Genomic DNA, 19,016 nt, shown 5'->3' with positions numbered 1-19,016 from the left:
ATTCCAAGTGTGTATTTTTGCTTGTATGTAGCACCCAGCACTTCCAAAGAAAAAAACCCAAAGCTTTTATACTCTATTTCATAATAAGTCTAACAATGCAGAGGAATTTGTAGAAGCAATTAATAGTAATCTTGGCCATACAACTATACCCCCTCTAAGATAATGGTAACAGTTGTAAGATAATGGTGTGTATCTTACAACTTTCTCTTTGTGCTTTTAACATATATATCCGCAGAGTATTTTGGTTGTTGTTACAAGACATTATGTTAGATACTACTTTTTTCTCTCTTCATATGTTATGAATAATATCTTTCTTGTTCAGGACATGTAAATTTAATTCATTCTCCTTAATTCCTTAAATTATTCATGCATTTTAATATTTATGGACATTTGGGTTATTTCTAGTTCTTAAGTTTTTTTTCCTGCTGTAACAGTGCTGCAATCAGTGTACATCTTTGTATAAACATACTTCTGTGACACAAATTTTTAAAACAGATATTGTTGGATCAAGGCTTAAGTGGATTGTAGATACTGGCAGTTGGTATTCCAAAAAGGTAGTACAGATTCACACTCACCAGGAATGTATAGGAGTGCTCCTTGTCTGTCTTTAATTTTTTTTTTTTTGCCAAGGATGGGCAAATAAAGCTTTACTACATAAATCTTGTTCACTAGTAGGTTCATGTGTGTTTTAATTGTTGCTGTTCTTCCCTCCCCTGTTCTATAATATTGTATAATCCCTAAATTAGTTTCAGATGATTATGGATTTGGGAGTAATCTATATAAAGGGAGTAGTAATATTCTTGCCTCCCCCCACTCCACTATCATTTATTTTGTGTGTATTGCATGTCTTATTTTTCCATTAGGACACATGAAACAGGGTCTTTATTAAATAAGGAACCCCTGCTATTCCATATCAGGATCTCAAGTGGTATTAAAAAATCTCACGTGACTTCTCATCTTTAATAACTCTATCACTTTGGATAATTGTAGCCACCCTCTTTCAAGACTTGTTAAAACTGTTAGCGTATTTCTTTATTAATGTTGGAACGCCACCTAGTGGTGATATTGTGCGGCAGCATGCTATATTCAAAGGAAATGCTTGTTTAGGTCACAAACTTTTATGGCTTAAATATATCATAAGAATTATGTATAACAACTGCCTCATTTTAGGGGGAAGGAAGTTGACCCAAGAGAGGTGAAGGAACTTGCTGAGTATTTCATGTTGAATTAGTTGTTATGTAAGGACAAGTTAAAACAGATTATTGATTTTGGTGCTCTTTTCAGTGTTTTTTAAGTTTGTATTTTGTGTGAAAGTTGTGTATCTCCTTATCTTATTATAGCAATGAATATGGCATAGATATGCTTAGTTAATATTTACAGATGAATCAGTTTGATGAAATCATTTATAATTTGCTGTTACTTTTGCTGTATCACCAGCTGGCATGTTTTTTCCTCAGTTGAACCAAAATGTAAAGGGGCTGTAAAATAATTAACTTGGAGCCTTATAGAAGTATACTAAGGAAGTTTTCAAAATCATTACTCTCTTTTTCCTGGGATTAAAATAATTAAGAGTGAGATCCAGACATGAAGAATGGTCTGATAGGGCACCATGAAATATTTTGGAGGTTCCTATGAGTTCATACCTAGGGTTGACCATACAATTGTAGAATTAGAAGTTTAGCCATATACTCAAACAACCATTCAACTCTCCTTCCTTCCTTACACCTTTTTTCCTTCAACTATTTATTTATTTATTTATTTTTCACATGGGCAGGCACCGGGAATCGAACCCGGGTCCTTGGGCATGGCAGGCAAGCGTTCTTGCCTGCTGAGCCACCGTGGCCTGCCCAACTATTTATTTTTAAATATTTAACATATGCAGATGGTAAAAGTATTCAAAGAGCATTAATGTCTCTCTCTTACCCATAACCCTAAACCAGAGGTAGCCAGTGTCACCAATTTATCTATACAATTGGCTTTTGATTATCTTAGGTAGATCAGCCAGTTTTCTGTATAGGCTGTTTTGGTTCTGCCAGTTTTGAATATTCTGTCTGTAAAACTGTTTCTACTAGTATAATTCTAATAGTTCCTATTGCTTGTTTATAATATATTAATAACTCTCAGTCCTTGAGTGTGGAGTTTGAAAAGTCACACGAGAAAGATTTAAGGGGAAGTGTAAAAGTTTTAAGGATCAAAATAGCTTGAATAATTTAAATAGAAAATCACATTTATATTAAATAGATATTTACAAAATGCATACTGTTTATAGTGTTGTATATTAAATGATTTAGTTTCACATATTTTCTTTTAAAAAGAGGATGTAAAATGTTAACTATCAAGGGATGTCAGTCAAAAAAGACGTTTTCCCCCTTTATACTGATATATTCAAAGCCACTGTTTTGCCCAGTGATAACAGTTATCTGGGGGAAAAAAGATTTATTTATTTTTTTAATTAGAGGATAAAAATAAAAATGGTAAAGATTTACATAAGAATGATATGTAGTACAGCCTATGTCTTAACTCTTGATATTCTTAATGTAATTACTTGTCTTAGAGTCAGTATTATCTTTTCTAATTATAGCTATCACATTGTAATGTACAAAAAAGCATAATTATACAAAGACTGTACTTTACAAATGTAAATACAATCTTGGTTTGGTGTATATTGGATACAATAGTCTTCCTAAACCCTAAACACAGAAACAAAAGCATGCATTATAAGAGAAAGTCCAAGATGGGAAGTGATAAAAGGGGCATTGAGTAGAGCTTTGTTAAAATTTAGCTGTTATACTTGTAAAATTTCCATGTATTCATTGAATTATATTATGTCATTCTTATTGTTAGGAGGTGACTTGAAGTCTTAAGTTTTGCCCTCATTAAGAGCTGTCACAATTTGGTTTCTGTAGTGGAAAGATTCAGATATTCACTGTTTTTATATAAATGTATAAACACTGAAATTGAGTCATTCAGTAACTGGAATTAAAATTTTATATTAGAGCATTTTATTTCAATTGCAAAAGGTAGAATTGTAGAAGGCCATCTTATTTGTTGTGGATGTTACAAATTTGAAAATGAAATATTTCAGAATGCTTGCTGTGTCATTTATACTTCAGGATCTTTAAAACACGCTTTACTGAGTGGTGCTTAAAGATGGCTTTTCAGGTCTTTATTTAACATAGTTCGGTATGTTCAATTCTCAGAAAAAAGTCTGGATGTATAAAACAAAGGAAGGCAGTTTGATCATTCAATAATACAAGGTGTCTGAAAAGTCTTAGCACGGTTTTAATTTTAATAACTCCCAAAGTGTACATGCTAAAACTATTTTTTAAACTGTAATTATTTACATTTCTTTTATATTTAGTTTTGTGAATTTTTCATTCTAATGTTTTACTTCAGTAAATGATTTACTTCAGTCCCTCTGAAGATGGCAAATAGGAGATAAGGTATATGTTAGCCTAGGCTAAGGACTTAAGTAGTTCTTAAAAATGTTGTATCATGTGAGAAAAATAAGAAAACTTAAAATTATATGCATTTTATTAAATTTATTTCTCATAGTTTCACTTGTCCTGTACTGCTTTTTTATTCATGTGACAAATCAAGTTCATTGTAAATACAAGGAAGGGTTTGGTCCAGCACAATAGCCTATAAGCTCTTTGCTGTTTAGATAATATCAAGGCTCAGGCATACTCTGTGGGATTGGGCCTCCAGTGAGCCAGCTAGATATGACTTATCCAAAGAATAGGAGCTCTACCAGTATAAGTCAGATGACAGAAGGGTATGTCTTCTGAAAATCTATTTAAAACCAGTGAATTAAAAAATCCTAAATTTTAATATCCTAATCATTTTGAAAGTAGTTAAAAAAGAATCAAAACAGAACTCTCCGGTAGAAAGTTGTCATTTGGATGGATTTTTATATTTATTTTTACTATTAAGAGCCAGTTTTTGAAAGTCCTGCTAATACCAGCAGTTGGGAGGAATGATGGCTAAGTACTATTGGTAAGAAAAATTTCTTTGTTTTCTATGGTCTAGAAATTCTCACTGTTTTAATCAAAACAGATGCACTCCAGCAAACCACCAGAATCGTGCCTTCTGTAGGTTAAATGGATTTCAGAAATTTGATATTATTGCTTCCTATGTCTAACTAGGTATTATGGTAGAATGCTGTTTAACATGTATTTTCATCTTGAATAAACAGTATATTTTAAAATATGTTTAGTTATATAGTTTTTATTTTCATGAATCATTGAAATAATGTTAAGGAGTCTATTGTTTACATACATATTAAAAAATGTAAATGTACAAATGTACAAAAAATATACATATTGTAAATGTAAGGACGTGTGCAGTTGTTGTCTCAGTAGATTTTTAAGGACTTTCTATTGTTTACATACATATTAAAAAATTTAAATGTACATTTACAGTATGTATATATTTAAAATGTAAGAGTTATTGCAGTTGTTGTCTCAGTAGATTTTACCAAGAGTTTTTGTGAAAGGTGAATTTTGGTAACTGGGGAGATGTATATGATGTTTAAAGTGAATAATTGGTGAGTTTTAGAGCAGTTTTTAATTTAAATTATTTTTGACATTTGAACTCTCGTAAAATTTGGTGAAACTTGAGTATTTTGCTGTAAGCTAGATTTCAGATAAATAATACTTGTAAACAGAGTAATGAAATGATATTGGTCTAGAATTGTATTTAGAAAACAATGAAAATAGGTTGCTATGGGCAGTTAATTTAAAAATAATTCATGGGAGTATTTCTTGCTGTGGTCAGTTAATATAGAACTGGACTAAGGTGACTAGACATATTAATGGATAAAATTTAAGTAGTCACAACTACACGAATTTAATGAGAACACTGAATTTTAATGGCAGTTTCTTTTCTAAAATTAAAGTGCATGCTTATTCATTTACTAATATATTCTACATAAAAAATTAGGATTTACAAAAGTAGGGAAGTACACCTACATTTTAAGGCAATGGATGAAAAGACAATGGTGAAATACAACAGAATATTGAGCAGCTGCCAGAAGGAATGAAGTTGTGAGGCATGCAACTAGTTGAATGAACTTTGAGGACATTACGTTGAGTGAGATAAAGCCATAAAGGAAAGGACACATATTGTAAGTCCTCACTAATATAAACTAACTATAATGAGCAAATGCTGAAAATTGAATTTGAGAGCATAAATTATGGGATAGAATGTGGGTAGAGATTAGGCATTCGATGATTAAGGAGTAGGGATTGTTCATTAAGGTTTACTGTAAAGCTTCCTAGATTGTAAGCTCTTATAGCAATCACATCTATTCCAGAGTTTTAACCATTATTTTCTAAATTCTGAGATTCAGAGCTCTTTGTTTATAACATGGTAGTTCCTTGGAACTTTGGTTATCTGTGTGACACCTGAGACTCAGAGTTAGTTTTGCAGCTCTGAAAGTCAGCATTAATCCTGACTGTTAAAGAAGTTGAATACAGGGTAATGGATGATGTTGACTATAGTTTAGAACTTCAACTTCTGAATGAAGCCAAAGAAAGAGATATTCATTTGGTACAAAATTTATATTTTCTGTAGCACACTATCTAATTTAACCTTTAGGGTCAGTTTATTTAAACCACATAGAATGCAAAATGAGATCTTGTTATTCTGTACAGGTTAATGTAGTACCCCAATACATCCCAGGGTGTTTTGAGTGGAAATTAAAGTATTTGCAAAGGCCCCTTGAGTAACTGGGGAAAAATGTGGAAATATAAACCTCCCCACCTTGGGCATTCCTGATATTCTTGCAAGCAGTAGGGACTCCCAATTTCTTAAGTTAAGTCCTTGATCTTGAGGTCTGCCTTTATGAAACTTATTCCTACAAAGGAGAAGCTAAGCCTACTTATAATTATGCCTAAGAGTCACCCCCAGAGAACCTCCTTTGTTGCTTAGATAATGGCCTCTTTCTCCCAGCCAACTCTGCATATAAACTCACTACCCTCTCCACTATGTGGGACATAACTCCCGGTATGTAAATTTCTCTGGGATTGTGGGACATGACTCCCTGGGATAAGCCTGTCTCTGGCATCATGGGGTTGAGAATACCTTCTTTGACCAAAAGGGAGAAAAAAAATGAAACAAAATGAAGTTTCAGTGGCTGAGAGATTTCAAATAGAATCGAGAGGTCATTCTGGAGTTTATTCTTATCATTATGTAGATATTCTTTTCAGTCTCTAGTGTATTAGAATAGTTAGAAGGAAATAACTGAAGTCACTTAACTATGATCCAGTAGACTGGATTCTTTTTTTTTTTTTTTTAACTTTTTTTATTAATTAAAAAAAATTAACAACCAAAACGTTAAGATATCATTCCATTCTGCATATACAATCAGTAATTCTTAATATCATCACATAGTTGCATATTCATCATTTCTTAGAACATTTGTGTCAATTTAGAAAAAGAAATAAGACAACAGAAAAAGAAATAAAACGATAACAGAAAAAAAAGATTATACCTACCATACCCCTTACCCCTCGCTTTCATTTATCACTAGCATTTCAAACTAAATTTATTTTAACATTTGTTCTACTTGTCTGTTGATATGGTAGATAAAAGGAGCATCAGACACAAGGTTTTCACAATCACAGAGTCACATTGTGAAAGCTATATCATTATTCAATCATCATCAAGAAACATGGCTACTGGAACACAGCTCTACATTTTCAGGCAGTTCCCTCCAGCCTCTCCACTACATCTTGAACAACGGGGTGATATCTACTTAATGCGTAAGAATAGCCTCCAGGATAACCTCTCGACTCTATTTGGAATTTCTCAGCCATTGACACTTAGTCTCATTTCACTCTTCCCCCTTTTGGTTGAGAAGGTTCTCTCAATCCCTTGATGTTAATTCTCAGCTCATTCTAGGTTTTTTCTCAATCCCTTGATGCTGAGTCTCAGCTCATTCCAGGATCTCTGTCCCATGTTGCCAGGAAGGTCCACACCCCTGGGAGTCATGTCCCACGCAGAGAAGGGGAGGGTGGTGAGATTGCTCGTCATGTTGGCTGGAGAGAGAGGCCACATCTGTCTCTATTACATCTTGAATAACAAGGTGATGTCTGCTTAATGCGTATCTTTATAATTTTTAATAAAAATATTCTAAAGATTGATTATAGTGATGAATGTGCAACTACATGATGATACTGTGAGCCATTGATTGTATACTTTGGATGAATTACTTGGTGTGTGAATGTATCAGTAAAAATGGCATTAAAAAAAGGCAGTGGTGAAGGTGAGTTAGGTTCAAAACTCTGTGGGCTCTCTGCTTTTTCCAAAATGATTCCCTCTTAAAAAGGGCTCGAGCAAGCAACCCCACCTTGAATGGGTCGAAACACATCTGATTGGAAGCCATCTAATCAAAAGTTACCACCCACAATTGGGTTGGTCATATCTCCATGGAAACAGTCTAAAAAATCCCACCCAGCAATATTGAATGATGATTAAAGACCTTGGTTTTTCTCGGGTACACCACAGATTTAATCCAGCACAGTCACAGTCTCTGCCTTTTAAATGTTTTGCTTAGACCATTTACATTTAATGTGATTATTGATATGGTTAGGTTTAAATAAACCATCATACTATTTGTTTTCTATTTTCTCAACCCTTGTTTTTTCTTTTTTCCTTTTCTGCCTTCTTTTAGATCAGTTGAGTAACTTATTCCATTTAATTGCCTTTGTTTACTTTTTAGTGGTAACTCTTATTTTAGTAGTTGCTTTAGAGTTTATAGTGTACATCTTTAACTTATTGCAGTTTACCTTCAAGTGATAGCACTTTATGTATAGTATAAGAACAATATATTTCCATGTTCCCTGTTCTGTGTGCTATTATTATATTTACCAGTATAGTTACCATTTCTGGCATTCTTCATTCCTTTGTGGAGATGCATATTTCAATGGGATTTTCTTTTGCCTGAGGGACTTAATTTAACATATTTTTGTAGTGTTGTTCTACTTGCAGTGATTTTGTTTTTCAGTTTTTATGTGTCTGAAAAGTCTTTATTTCACTCTAGCTTTTGGAAGATATTTTTGCTGGGTATAGAACTCTCTCTTGACAGTTTATTTCTTGTTGTGCTTCAAAGGTGTGGCCTCATTGTCTTTTCACTTGCATTGTTTTTGGCTAGAATCTAATGTCATTCTTAATTATCTCTTTGTATCTAATGTGTCTTTTTTTGTGTTTGGCTGGTTTTAAGGTTTTGTTTTTGATCACTTGTTGGAATAATTTGATAATGATGTGCCTTAATGTAGTTTTCTTAATGTTTCTTTGAATGCAGTAGGTTGAACTTAGATTTCTGAGTTTTTCATTTTCATCTATTCTGTATTATAAGTTAAAATAGATATATTTTTAAAGATGATAAGCCCATTGCATATTAAGTAACATTATAAAGCTTTTGTTTACAAAACCAAAAAAATATTTTTCATGAAAATTGGCATTATTTTACATTTTTGCACATCTCTAACTTCTGGCTGAATGTTTATTTGAATCAATCTTTTTTTTTTTAATGCAGAAAGAAAAAAAAAAGAAAAGAAAAAGATGCCAATTGACCCAGTGAATTTTCTTCCTAGGCAAGCTTCATTGGTCATTAGAAACAGTCAGAAGGTTACTTACTAGACTTGGAATCAGAACTGGGGGAGGAGTTAGTTGAGCAATATCTGGTAGGGTGCACCTGCCATAGGGATAGACTCTTAGCCAGGGCTTGCCTTTCATGTAATAGGTATTTAGTAAATATTTGTTCAGTGATTATTTAATAATCCCTGAGAGGTTTTTGGCTTGGTGAAAATGCTGGTGCTTTACCTCTACTTTAAGAAGTAAAGTGAGTTGTGTGAAGCAGTTTAGAAGTGCAAGATGTTTAAAGTAGACTTTTTGAATCTGGGCAATGTAAAAAGACTCAGTCAAAGCTCTTCTTAGATTTTAATTGTTCTGTCACTAGAGTGTTGCTAGTATGAATTAGTTAATGAAATAGGCCAACTATTGTGGTAGTAAGTAATATTGGTGTAGGAACTAGCATAACTTTTGAAGATGTCATTAGAATCAGCTAACGTTTTAGTGATTACTTAAACATCAGTGAAACTTTGTTTGATACATATTTAAAACATGAAATTTACCATCAGCCAGTGCTCATCACATTTAACCAAAATATTTTAAAGAAATATTTTAATAGTATAATAGACACTGACAATTGGAGTTTATAGTTCACTAAGATACAAAATAATTCCCTAATATTTCTTAAAAATAACAACCCTAACATTTGTTCTTTTCCTCAGTTATCTTCACCTTTTCTGAAGCACAAGACATTTCAAACCACTGTAGATATGGACAAAGAAGATAGGAAGACCATCAACCAGGGTCAAGAAGATGAAATGGTAACTAGCTTTTATAATTTATTTGTGAAGTGTGAAGAACTTATCTCTGCAATTTATTATTCTAAGGAGTAGAAAAAGTACAGTAAAACAGAACAAAACAGAAAACCCAGCCAGATCATTCTTACTGGAACTCTTTAGTAATTTTAAAAGGCATCATTTCTTGAGGTCATGTTTGCTTTTTCCCTCATCCTGTGTTTTTGCATTAGATTATGTAATGTCTCATTTTTTTTAAACCATTTTTAAAACGAAGTATTTAATTAGATGATTTCCACAAAGAATACATGAAGTTTCTAACCACCATCATTGTTTTTGTTGGTTTTTTTTGGGGGGGGGGTGCATGGTCCAAGACTCAAACCCGAGTCACCTGCATGGAAAGTGGGCATTCTAACCACTGAGGTTGAAAATTTTAAAAAATGTGTGTTTAGTTAAATTTGAATTTGTGATAACAAGGAATAATTTTTTAGCGTAAGTTTCTCTCATACAATATTTGGTTACAAATGTATACTATAAAAACTTATTCCTTGTGTATCTGAAAGTCAAATTTAGTTGGCAACTATGGAGGGGGATGCTAATTAAAACAGTTGAAATAATTTTGGTCAGTGGATCAAATTGATCAGTTACAGTGGTATTGGCACAACTAGCTAACCATTTGGAAAATAATAAAGTTAAAACCTGTTTCAGCTAAATGCAGTATGACATTCCATTTTGTATCCTGGAACAAAAAATGTTAATAGATAAACTGGAATTCTGAATAAAGTCTTAGTTTAGTTAATAGTAATGTATTGGTGTTAATCTCTTGATTTTTGCAAATGTTCTGTAGTTATGTAATAAATTAACATTAGAGGAAACTGAATGAAGGGTATATAGTAACTTTAATATCTTGGAGCTCATCTATAACTCTAAAATTATTCCAGGCTAAAATGCTTATTAAAAAAAAAAAAAAAACTCTACCTAGATGCCAGTCCTAGGTACTGAAAAAAGATTTTGCATTAATAGTCCCTTATTTTAACCAATAAAATGGTTAAAACTTTGCATTTACTGGAAAAGTCATAAATTAAAAGTAACCCTTTAAAACAATTAGCATAAACTATGCCTTTTATAAAAACAATGTATTCATGCTACATTAGCCCCTTTTTGTGATGTTTAAATTCTGGCAATATTTGGTCTTTCTCAGAGGATAAACCTAAAAAGATTACATGATAACAAGATAACAGAACCAAAAAATCAAGCTGTATGTTATTAATTTTTTTGGTGGAAAGATAAATGGATGAAATTCAGTGCCAGTCTTCCTTTCACATATTTATGAACTCATAGGTTTTCTCTTTCTTGCTTGATAACTCATTTTACTAACTGAAGAGCATGAGATTAAGTATATAAAATGCCGACATCTGACATTTTGACACATAAACAGCAATCTTCTATGGTTCAACCTCATAAAATTGTTAAGACAATCAACAAAGAAAAATGAACCAAAAAAATATGCCAATGAAATAAATCTTGAGGTTGTGAGAAAAAAAAAAAAAAAACTCTACCTCATGACAAGATAAACTCTAGAAGAAATCAAAAAACAGTATAAAAATGAAATTATAAAAATTCTAGGAAAAAGTATACTGAATCTGAATATACTATGTCAATGAGAACTTAAGCATAATATCAAATGTAAAAAGCCGTAAAGAGTAAATAGCATTAACTTCCTAAAAAGTATAAATTTGACAATAAACTTGCTAAAAGAAAATTTAAAGTTAAATTATGAACTGGAGAAATAATCAGCAGTTTACATGACAATACAAAAGAGACCCACATTTATTAAGTGAACCTATCTAGAAAATAAAGAAGCTTGAAGTTTATTTATTGGCTACATCAAGGATATTTAATCACATGATCACTGTTTGTGTCCGTGCAGGAGATTTATGGTTATAATTTGTGTCGCTGGAAGCTTGCTTTAGTTTCTGTAGGAGTGGTTTGCACTGGTGGCTTTCTCCTCCTCCTCCTCTATTGGATGCCTGAGTGGAGGGTAAAAGCGACGTGTATTAGAGCTGCAATTAAAGACTGTGAAGCGGTGCTGCTGAGGACTACTGTAAGTTCATGTATTTACACTTGTAGCTGATTATTTAAGGAGTTAAAAGTTGTTTGAACTTTGCTTAAAGTAGTATATGAAGGGAACGTGACTGCCAGGACATAATGAAGTGTTTCTAAAGCATTTGTGTTAGAAGTATTTTAGCGATACCACTTTGAAGGAGCATGAAAGATGATCATATCCATTCCTTATCTTTTATAACTCTTAATACTCAGATTAGATGTTTGTCTGATTAGGTATTTGTTTGTTAGGATCACTGTGTAATACTGCTGCAGCCCAGATGGGTGGGGTTGGTGTTTTTGTTTGTTTGCTTGTTTTTAATCCTAATTGAAAGCATTTTGTAAGAGATTTTAATCTCCAGTCTCAGGATATAAATGGGTAGATTAAGAAATTACTCATTATCTTTCATGGGATGTTGATTTATGCCAGTGAAATGTCATATAGAATTTTAACCAGTGAAAACACTTTATGTTTGAGTTTGTCTAGCTTTATGACATGGTTCTATATTTAGTAAGTAGGAAGTGGTACTTTCTCAATTGGAGATGAATAAATATGTAAAGAATGGAAATTAAAATACAGGCAATTTATAATATGCACAGTTGATCCATCTTTTACCTTTTCCCCCTTTTTTCTAAGGATGAATTCAGAAAATGGTCTTGTGCAAAAATTCGCTTTCTTTCTCTCGAAAATTACCCATTGTCAAGCTTAAAATCAGTAGCTAATAGCATTTCAAATGGCCATGCTGTTCTTTTAACTGAGAATCTAGCTGAAGAAAATAGGCAAGAGATGAGCAAATATTCACAGACTCAGTCACAAAAGGTATTGTGATCTTAATATCAAAGTTTCTTTAAAAACCACATTTGTTGTATTTTATGCTATCAAATACTGTTTGAGGTAATTTATATGCATATGAAGTACCTATCACTATATTTAATACAGTTTAGAGTAATTTAGATTTCACATGTAAACTCTTTAATTTTAATATGCTGTTATGATAAAATTATGAGTAAAATTAACTGTTAATGAACAATGATATGCTTTTGATATGACATTTATTTTTGCTCTGCAGATTCGTTATTTCACACACCATAGTGTGAGGTACTTCTGGAATGATACCCTACACAATTTTGATTTCTTAAAGTAAGTTTTTCTCTTGTTTGGATTATATCATGAGTAGTTTGAAATGTTCTAGGTAGCTAAAGTTCTAGGTTACTATGTAGGCTGACAAAGTTGCAGAGTTTTTATTACAGAGGTTTTATTTACTTACTCATTAAAAATTCTCTGTTGACATTTGGAGACTTGTTAACCATTTTAAAAATAAATTTCTACTACAACTTGTACTTTGGTAAATACTTACAAAAAAATTAGAAGCAATATCATCTCAAAATTATTTTTTATCTACTCTGAGTATTTTTTTCCCTATCTTTCTTTTTGAGGCTTCACCTCAAATTGGAATTTGAGTATATCCAGGCTGTATTTGAGTATAGCCTGTTTTTTATATCAGACTATTTTAGTTATCTCCAAATTTGCTGACAGCTCCATCCATTTATATTTGAGGAATAGAATAATAGACAGAGACTTAGTTTTTTTTTTTAACTTTTTTATTGTATAGTGTAACATATATACGAAGCAAAGAAATAAAAAAGCAATAGTTTTCAAAGCACTCTTCACAGGTAGTTACTGGACAGGTCCTAGAGTTTGTCATGGGCTACCATACAATCCTCTCAGATTTTTCCTTTTAGGAGGCTAGAAGGCTTAAATATTTTTTTATCATCACAATCGACTTTTTTTTTTTGGTGAAAAATAACATATATACAAAAAAGCAATAAATTTCAAAGCACAGCACCAAAATTGGTTGTAGAACATATTTCAGAATTTGATATGAGTTACAGTTCCACAATTTTAGATTTTTACTTCTAGCTGCTCTAATACTAGAGACTAAAAGAGATATCAATTTAATGATTCAGCAATCATACTCATTTGTTAAATCCTGTCTTTTCTGTATAACTCCACCATCACCTTTGATCTTTCCATTCCTCTCTTTGGGGGTGTTTGGGCTATGACCATTCTAACTTTTTCATATTGAAAGGGTCTGTCACTAATATGGGGTAGTGAGGTGAAACTGTCTGAGGTTCTGAAGAGGCTGGGCCCTCTAGGTTTCAGAACTTATCTGATTAGAAGCTTAGTTTTATGATGTGGATGAAGATGGGTCATTGTCGAATGCATCAAGCCTTTGAGTAGGACAAATCAGAAAAATCCCTTAAAATTTATTTAAAATAGGGTGGTGCGACGTTAGCTCAGTGGCAGAGTTCTCACCTGTCATGCTGGAGACCAGGGTTCATTTCCCTGTGCCTGCCCATGCCAAAAAAAAAGAAGAAAAAAAATTTAAATTATATAAGTACTTTATTAATTAGGATCCTATTTTTATTGATGCTCTTTTTTAAAAAAAATTTATTGAGTCTTCACAAACATACATTTTTTACATGGTGCACAATCAGTGGCTCACAGTATCATCATCACGTAGTTGTGTATTCATCACCATGATCATTTTTTTTCAACATTTGCATCCCTCCTGAAAAAAAAATAAAAAGAAAAAGCTCATACATACCATCTCCCTTTCATTGACTACTTACCCCTCCCTTTCATTGACTACTTGTATTTCCATTTACCCAATTTATTTTACCCTTTGTCTCCCCTATTATTTATTTATTTATTTCATCCATATTTTTTTATTCATCTGTCCATACCCTGGATAAAAGGAGCATCAGACACAAGGTTTTCACAATCACACAGTCACATTGCAAACAATTATATCTTTATACAATCATCTTCAAGAATCAGGGCTACTGGAACACAGCCCAGCAGTTTCAGGTATTTCCCTTCACCTACTCCAATACACCATAAGCTGAAAGGGATATCTATATAATACATAAAAATAACCTTCAGGATAACCCCTCCTTTCTGAAATCTCTTAGTCACTGTAACTTTGTTTCATTTCTTTCTACCCCCTTTTGGTCAATGGGCTTTCTCAATCTGTTGATTGTGGGTCTTGGCTCTACCTGGGATTTCTGTCTCATGTTGCCAGGGAAATTTACACCTCTGGATAAATCCATATTTTTTACTCATCTGAATACCAGACGCAAGGCTTTCACAATGGCACAATCACATTTATTGCTGCTTTTAAAGTGATTATTATAAACACTCATTAAATATCATTGCTTTAAAATGACAAAGACATTTTTGTTTTCCACATTTATAGTCTTCTGCTTGTTTAATAGCAGCTGTACTTATAGGTGTGAGGTGATATCTCACTGCCATCTTGATTTGCATTTCCCTTATCATTAATGAAATTGAGCATTCCTTCATGTGCTTTTTTTTGTTTTTAAATTTTTTAAAAAAAATTACAGGAAAGAAACACAAACATTCTTAATATGTGATCATTCCATTCTACATATATAATCAGTAATTCACAATATCATCACATCGTTGCATATTCATCATCATGATCATTTCTTAGAACATTTGCATCAATTCCGAAAAAGAAATAAAAAGACAACGGAAAAATAAAACAAAAACAGAAAAAAAAATTATACATACCATACCCTTTACCCCTCCCTTTCATTGATCACTAGCATTTCAAACTAAATTTATTTTGACATTTGTTCCCCCTATTATTTATTTTTAGTCCATATGTTCTACTCATCTGTTGACAAGGTAGATAAAAGGAACATCAGACACAAGGTTTTCACAATCACACAGTCACATTGTGAAAGCTATATCATTATACAATCATCATCAAGAAACATGGCTACTGGAACACAGCTCTACATTTTCAGGCAGTTCCCTCCAGCCACTCCATTTCCTCTTGGGTGACAAGGTGATATCTACTTAATGCGTAAGAATAACCTCCAGGATAACCTCTGACTGTTTGGAATCTCGCAGCCATTGACACTTGGTCTCATTTCACTCTTCCCCCTTTTGGTCTAGAAGGTTTTCTCAATCTCTTGATGTTAATTCTCAGCTCATTCTAGGGTTTTTCTCAGTCCCTTGATGCTGAATCTCAGCTTATTGTAGGATTTCTGTCCCACGTTGCCAGGAAGGTCCACACCCATGGGAGTCATATCCCATGTAGACAGGGGGAGGGTGGTGAGTTTGCTTGTTGTGTTGGCTGGAGAGAGAGGCCACATCTGAGCAACAAAAGAGGTTCTCTTGGGGGTGACTCTTAGGTCTAATTTTAAGTAGGCTTGACTTATCCTTTGTGGGGTTAAGCCCCAAAACTGGGGGCTCAGCCTATAGCTTTGGTTGTCCACACTGCTTGTGAGAATATCAAAAATTCAACTTGGGGAGGTTGAATTTTCCCTCGTTCTCACCATTCCCCGAAGGGACTTTGCAAATACTTTTCTGCTCACTGATCAAATCACTCTGGGATTTCTCAGGGCATTGCTCTGGACAAACCAACAAAATCTCATGTCCTACCCAAGGTTCCATGTACTTATGGTGTTCAATTTAGCTGTCTACACAAGTTATATTAGGAAATGCGCTAGTCAAAATATAAATTTTGTACCAAATAAACATTTTTTGCTGTAGTCTCACACATAAGTTGAAATTTTAAAATATTAATTACCATCTGTTTTCAGCACCCCGCAGTAGTGACATTCCTTTGTTCTTCCTCATGCAAAAACATTTTTTTTAATTTGTACATTTAGTCACTGTCATTATACATTCTAGGCAATGCTAGATTATACCATCTCAGTCTTTATTGTCTATCTTTCTTTCTCACTTCATTTATGTCCCCAGCCCTCCTCCATTGATTATTCTTATATGCAGCTTTATTCAGTGTTTTAAAATAATTGTATTACAGTTGGGTAATATTGTGCTGTTCATTTCTGAGTTTTTATGTTCAGTCCTGTTGCACAATCTGTATCCCTTCAGCTCCAATTACCCAATATCTTACCCTATTTCTATCTCCTGATGGTCTCTGTTATCAACGAAAATCTCCAAGTTTATTCACTAATGTCAGTTCATATCAGTGAGACCATACAGTATTTTTCCTTTTGTTTCTGGCTAATCTCACTCAGCATAATGTCCTTAAGGTCCATCCATGTTGTTACATACTTCATAACTTTATTCTGTCTTACAGTTGCATAATATTCCATCGTATGTATATACCACAGTTTGTTTAGCCACCTATCTGTTGATGGACATTTTGGCTGTTTCCATCTCTTGGTAATTGTAAATAATGCTGCTGTAAACATTGTTGTGCAAATGTCCATTTGTGTTCTTGCCCTAATGTCCTTTGAGTAGAGACAGCATATAGATGGGTCCCGTTCCCTAGTCCATTCTGCCAGTCCATGTTCCCTGATTGGGAAGCTTAATCCATCAACATTCAGTCTTATTACTGCACAGGCAGTACCCTACTCTACCATTTTGCCTTTTATATGTCCTTCTAATTTTCCTTTTTTTTTTACCTTTACTCATAGTCTTCCTTTCTACACTCTTCACACCTCCCTTCTGCCTTCTTATCTGTCTCTAGTGCTCCCTTTATTTCTTGCAGAGCTGGTCTCTTGGTCACAAATTCTCTCAGTGATTTTTTTGTCTGAAAATGTTTTAATTTTTCCTCATTTTTAAAGGACAATTTTGCTGGATATAGAATTCTTGGTTGGCAGTTTTTCTCTTTTAATAATTTAAATATATCATCCCACTATCTTCTTGCCTCCATGGTTTCTGCTGAAAAATCTATGCATAGTCTTATTGGGCTTCCCTTGTATGTGACAGATTGCTTTTCTCTTGCTGCTTTCAAGATCTTCTCTTTCTCTTTGACCTCTGACATTCTGATTAGTAAGTGTCTAGGAGTACGTCTGTTTGGATCTATTTTCTTTGAGGTACCCTGCACTTCTTGGATCTGTGATTTTATGTCTTTCATAAGAGTTGGAAACTTTTCAGAGATAATTTCCTCCATTGGTTTTTCTCCTCCTTTTCCCTTCTCTTCTCCTTCTGGGACACCCACAACACGTATATTCATGTACGTCATATTGTCCTTCAATTCCCTGAGTCCCTGCTTATATTTTTCCATTTTTTTCCCTATATTTTCTTTTTCTTGCCAGATTTCAGATGTTCCGTCCTCCAGTTTGCTAATCCTATCTTCTGCCTCTCGAAATCTACCATTGTAGGTTTCCATTGTTTTTTTCATCTGTTCTACCGTGCCTTTCATTCCCATAAGTTCTGTGATGTTTTTTTCAGACTTTAAATTTCTTCTTTTTGATTATTCCTTGCCTTCTTTATGTACTCCCTCAATTCATTGATTTGGTTTTTGATGAAATTTTCCATGTCTGTTCGTATGTTCTGAATTAATTGTTTCAGCTCCTGTATCTCATTTGAATTGCTGGTTTGTTCCTTTGACTGGGCCATATCTTCAGTTTTCCTAGTGGGATTTGTTATTTTTTGCTGGCGTCTAGGCATTTAATTACCTTAATTAGTTTATTCTGGAGATTGCTTTCATTTCTTTTACCTAGGGTTTTCTTTCTGGATGAATTTGTTGTCTCTCTGTTCTTTGACATTCAGTTCAGCTTTTTCTGGACCTCTAGCTTGGGTTTTGCTTAAAAGAGGAGAATTTTTCAGTTCTTGTTTTTTTGTTTCTTGCCGTGCTTGTATGGCGCCTTTTTCACTCCACCCTTAGGAGGGTCTACTTAGGTATTATAGACCGCAGCTGGATTTTCCCAGACCACACTGGCCTCCTATCAGGCAGAAAGAGTCACCTGCGTCACTGTTCCCTGAGGGTGAGACCCAGCAGGTTGACAGACTTTCCTGTGAAGTCTCTGGGGTCTGTTTTTCTTTTCCTGCCCAGTATGTGGCACTTGTCTGCCTGCAGGTCCCACCAGCATAAGATGATGCGGTACCTTTAACTTTGGCAGACTCTCCCTGCTTGGGGGCATGGTGGAGACAGAGGAGAGGTTGTAGGCTGGTTTTAATGGCTTCAAGTGACCAAGCCCTGGTGTCTGAATTCCTTGAGGGAGGGATTCCACCTGAGTTTGGCTTCACCCCTCCCCTGGGGAAGGCACAGGTTGCAGACAAGCCCTCAAATGAGCTTGTTTCTGCCTATGCCTGGGGCAGTTGCAGCCTGAGAAGTCCTGTCGCTGTATCCAAAGGCAGTCAAGTCTTTGTAGAAACACAGCCACAAAAACCTCTGTTTCCTTTTTTTTTTTTGTCTTTTTCCGTCAGCCCTGCCCCCTTGGTGCCGGGGCAAAAATGATCAACTTCTGCTTTGACCAGGTTCACCTGAGCTGGGGACCTATTTTTAGTAGTCAGAATTTGTGAATTAATTCCACAATTGGCGTTTGGTTGGGCTCAGCCCCTGCTACTGGTAAAGTCTCTTTCCTTTCCTTTCTGGGAAGCAGTCTGTGGGGGAGGGGTGCTGGCCGCCGCGGCTTATGGAACTCACAGTTCTGGCGGGGGCTTGCAGCCAGTCCAGTTGGTCCAGACTGGGCTACGCTGTGTGTCCGGTCACTGACGTGACCCCAGGAGCTGTTCTGTATTGTTTCTGGTTA

The 19,016-nt window shown here is 34.2% G+C and overlaps 1 protein-coding gene across 6 annotated transcripts in view; it reads left to right on the top strand.

Moving 5' to 3' along the window:
- ATP13A3 (ATPase 13A3) overlaps nucleotides 1-19,016 on the top strand; it is a 134,650-nt gene that overhangs the window by 33,133 nt on the left and 82,501 nt on the right. For 5 of the 6 annotated variants that reach the window (XM_077117911.1, XM_077117915.1, XM_077117914.1 and 2 more), the window contains 4 exons: nucleotides 9,297-9,395; nucleotides 11,299-11,472; nucleotides 12,109-12,291; nucleotides 12,542-12,612. In XM_077117911.1, coding sequence (XP_076974026.1) covers nucleotides 9,297-9,395; nucleotides 11,299-11,472; nucleotides 12,109-12,291; nucleotides 12,542-12,612 — 527 coding nt within the window. Of the gene's footprint in view, nucleotides 1-1,888; nucleotides 3,997-9,296; nucleotides 9,396-11,298; nucleotides 11,473-12,108; nucleotides 12,292-12,541; nucleotides 12,613-19,016 lie in introns of those variants that run through there. The other variant, XM_077117916.1, reaches the window with a different exon arrangement.

This window comes from Tamandua tetradactyla, chromosome 10, assembly GCF_023851605.1.
Source record: "Tamandua tetradactyla isolate mTamTet1 chromosome 10, mTamTet1.pri, whole genome shotgun sequence".
Taxonomy (NCBI): Eukaryota; Metazoa; Chordata; class Mammalia; order Pilosa; family Myrmecophagidae; genus Tamandua; species Tamandua tetradactyla.
This window is presented reverse-complemented; position numbering and strand designations above follow the sequence as displayed.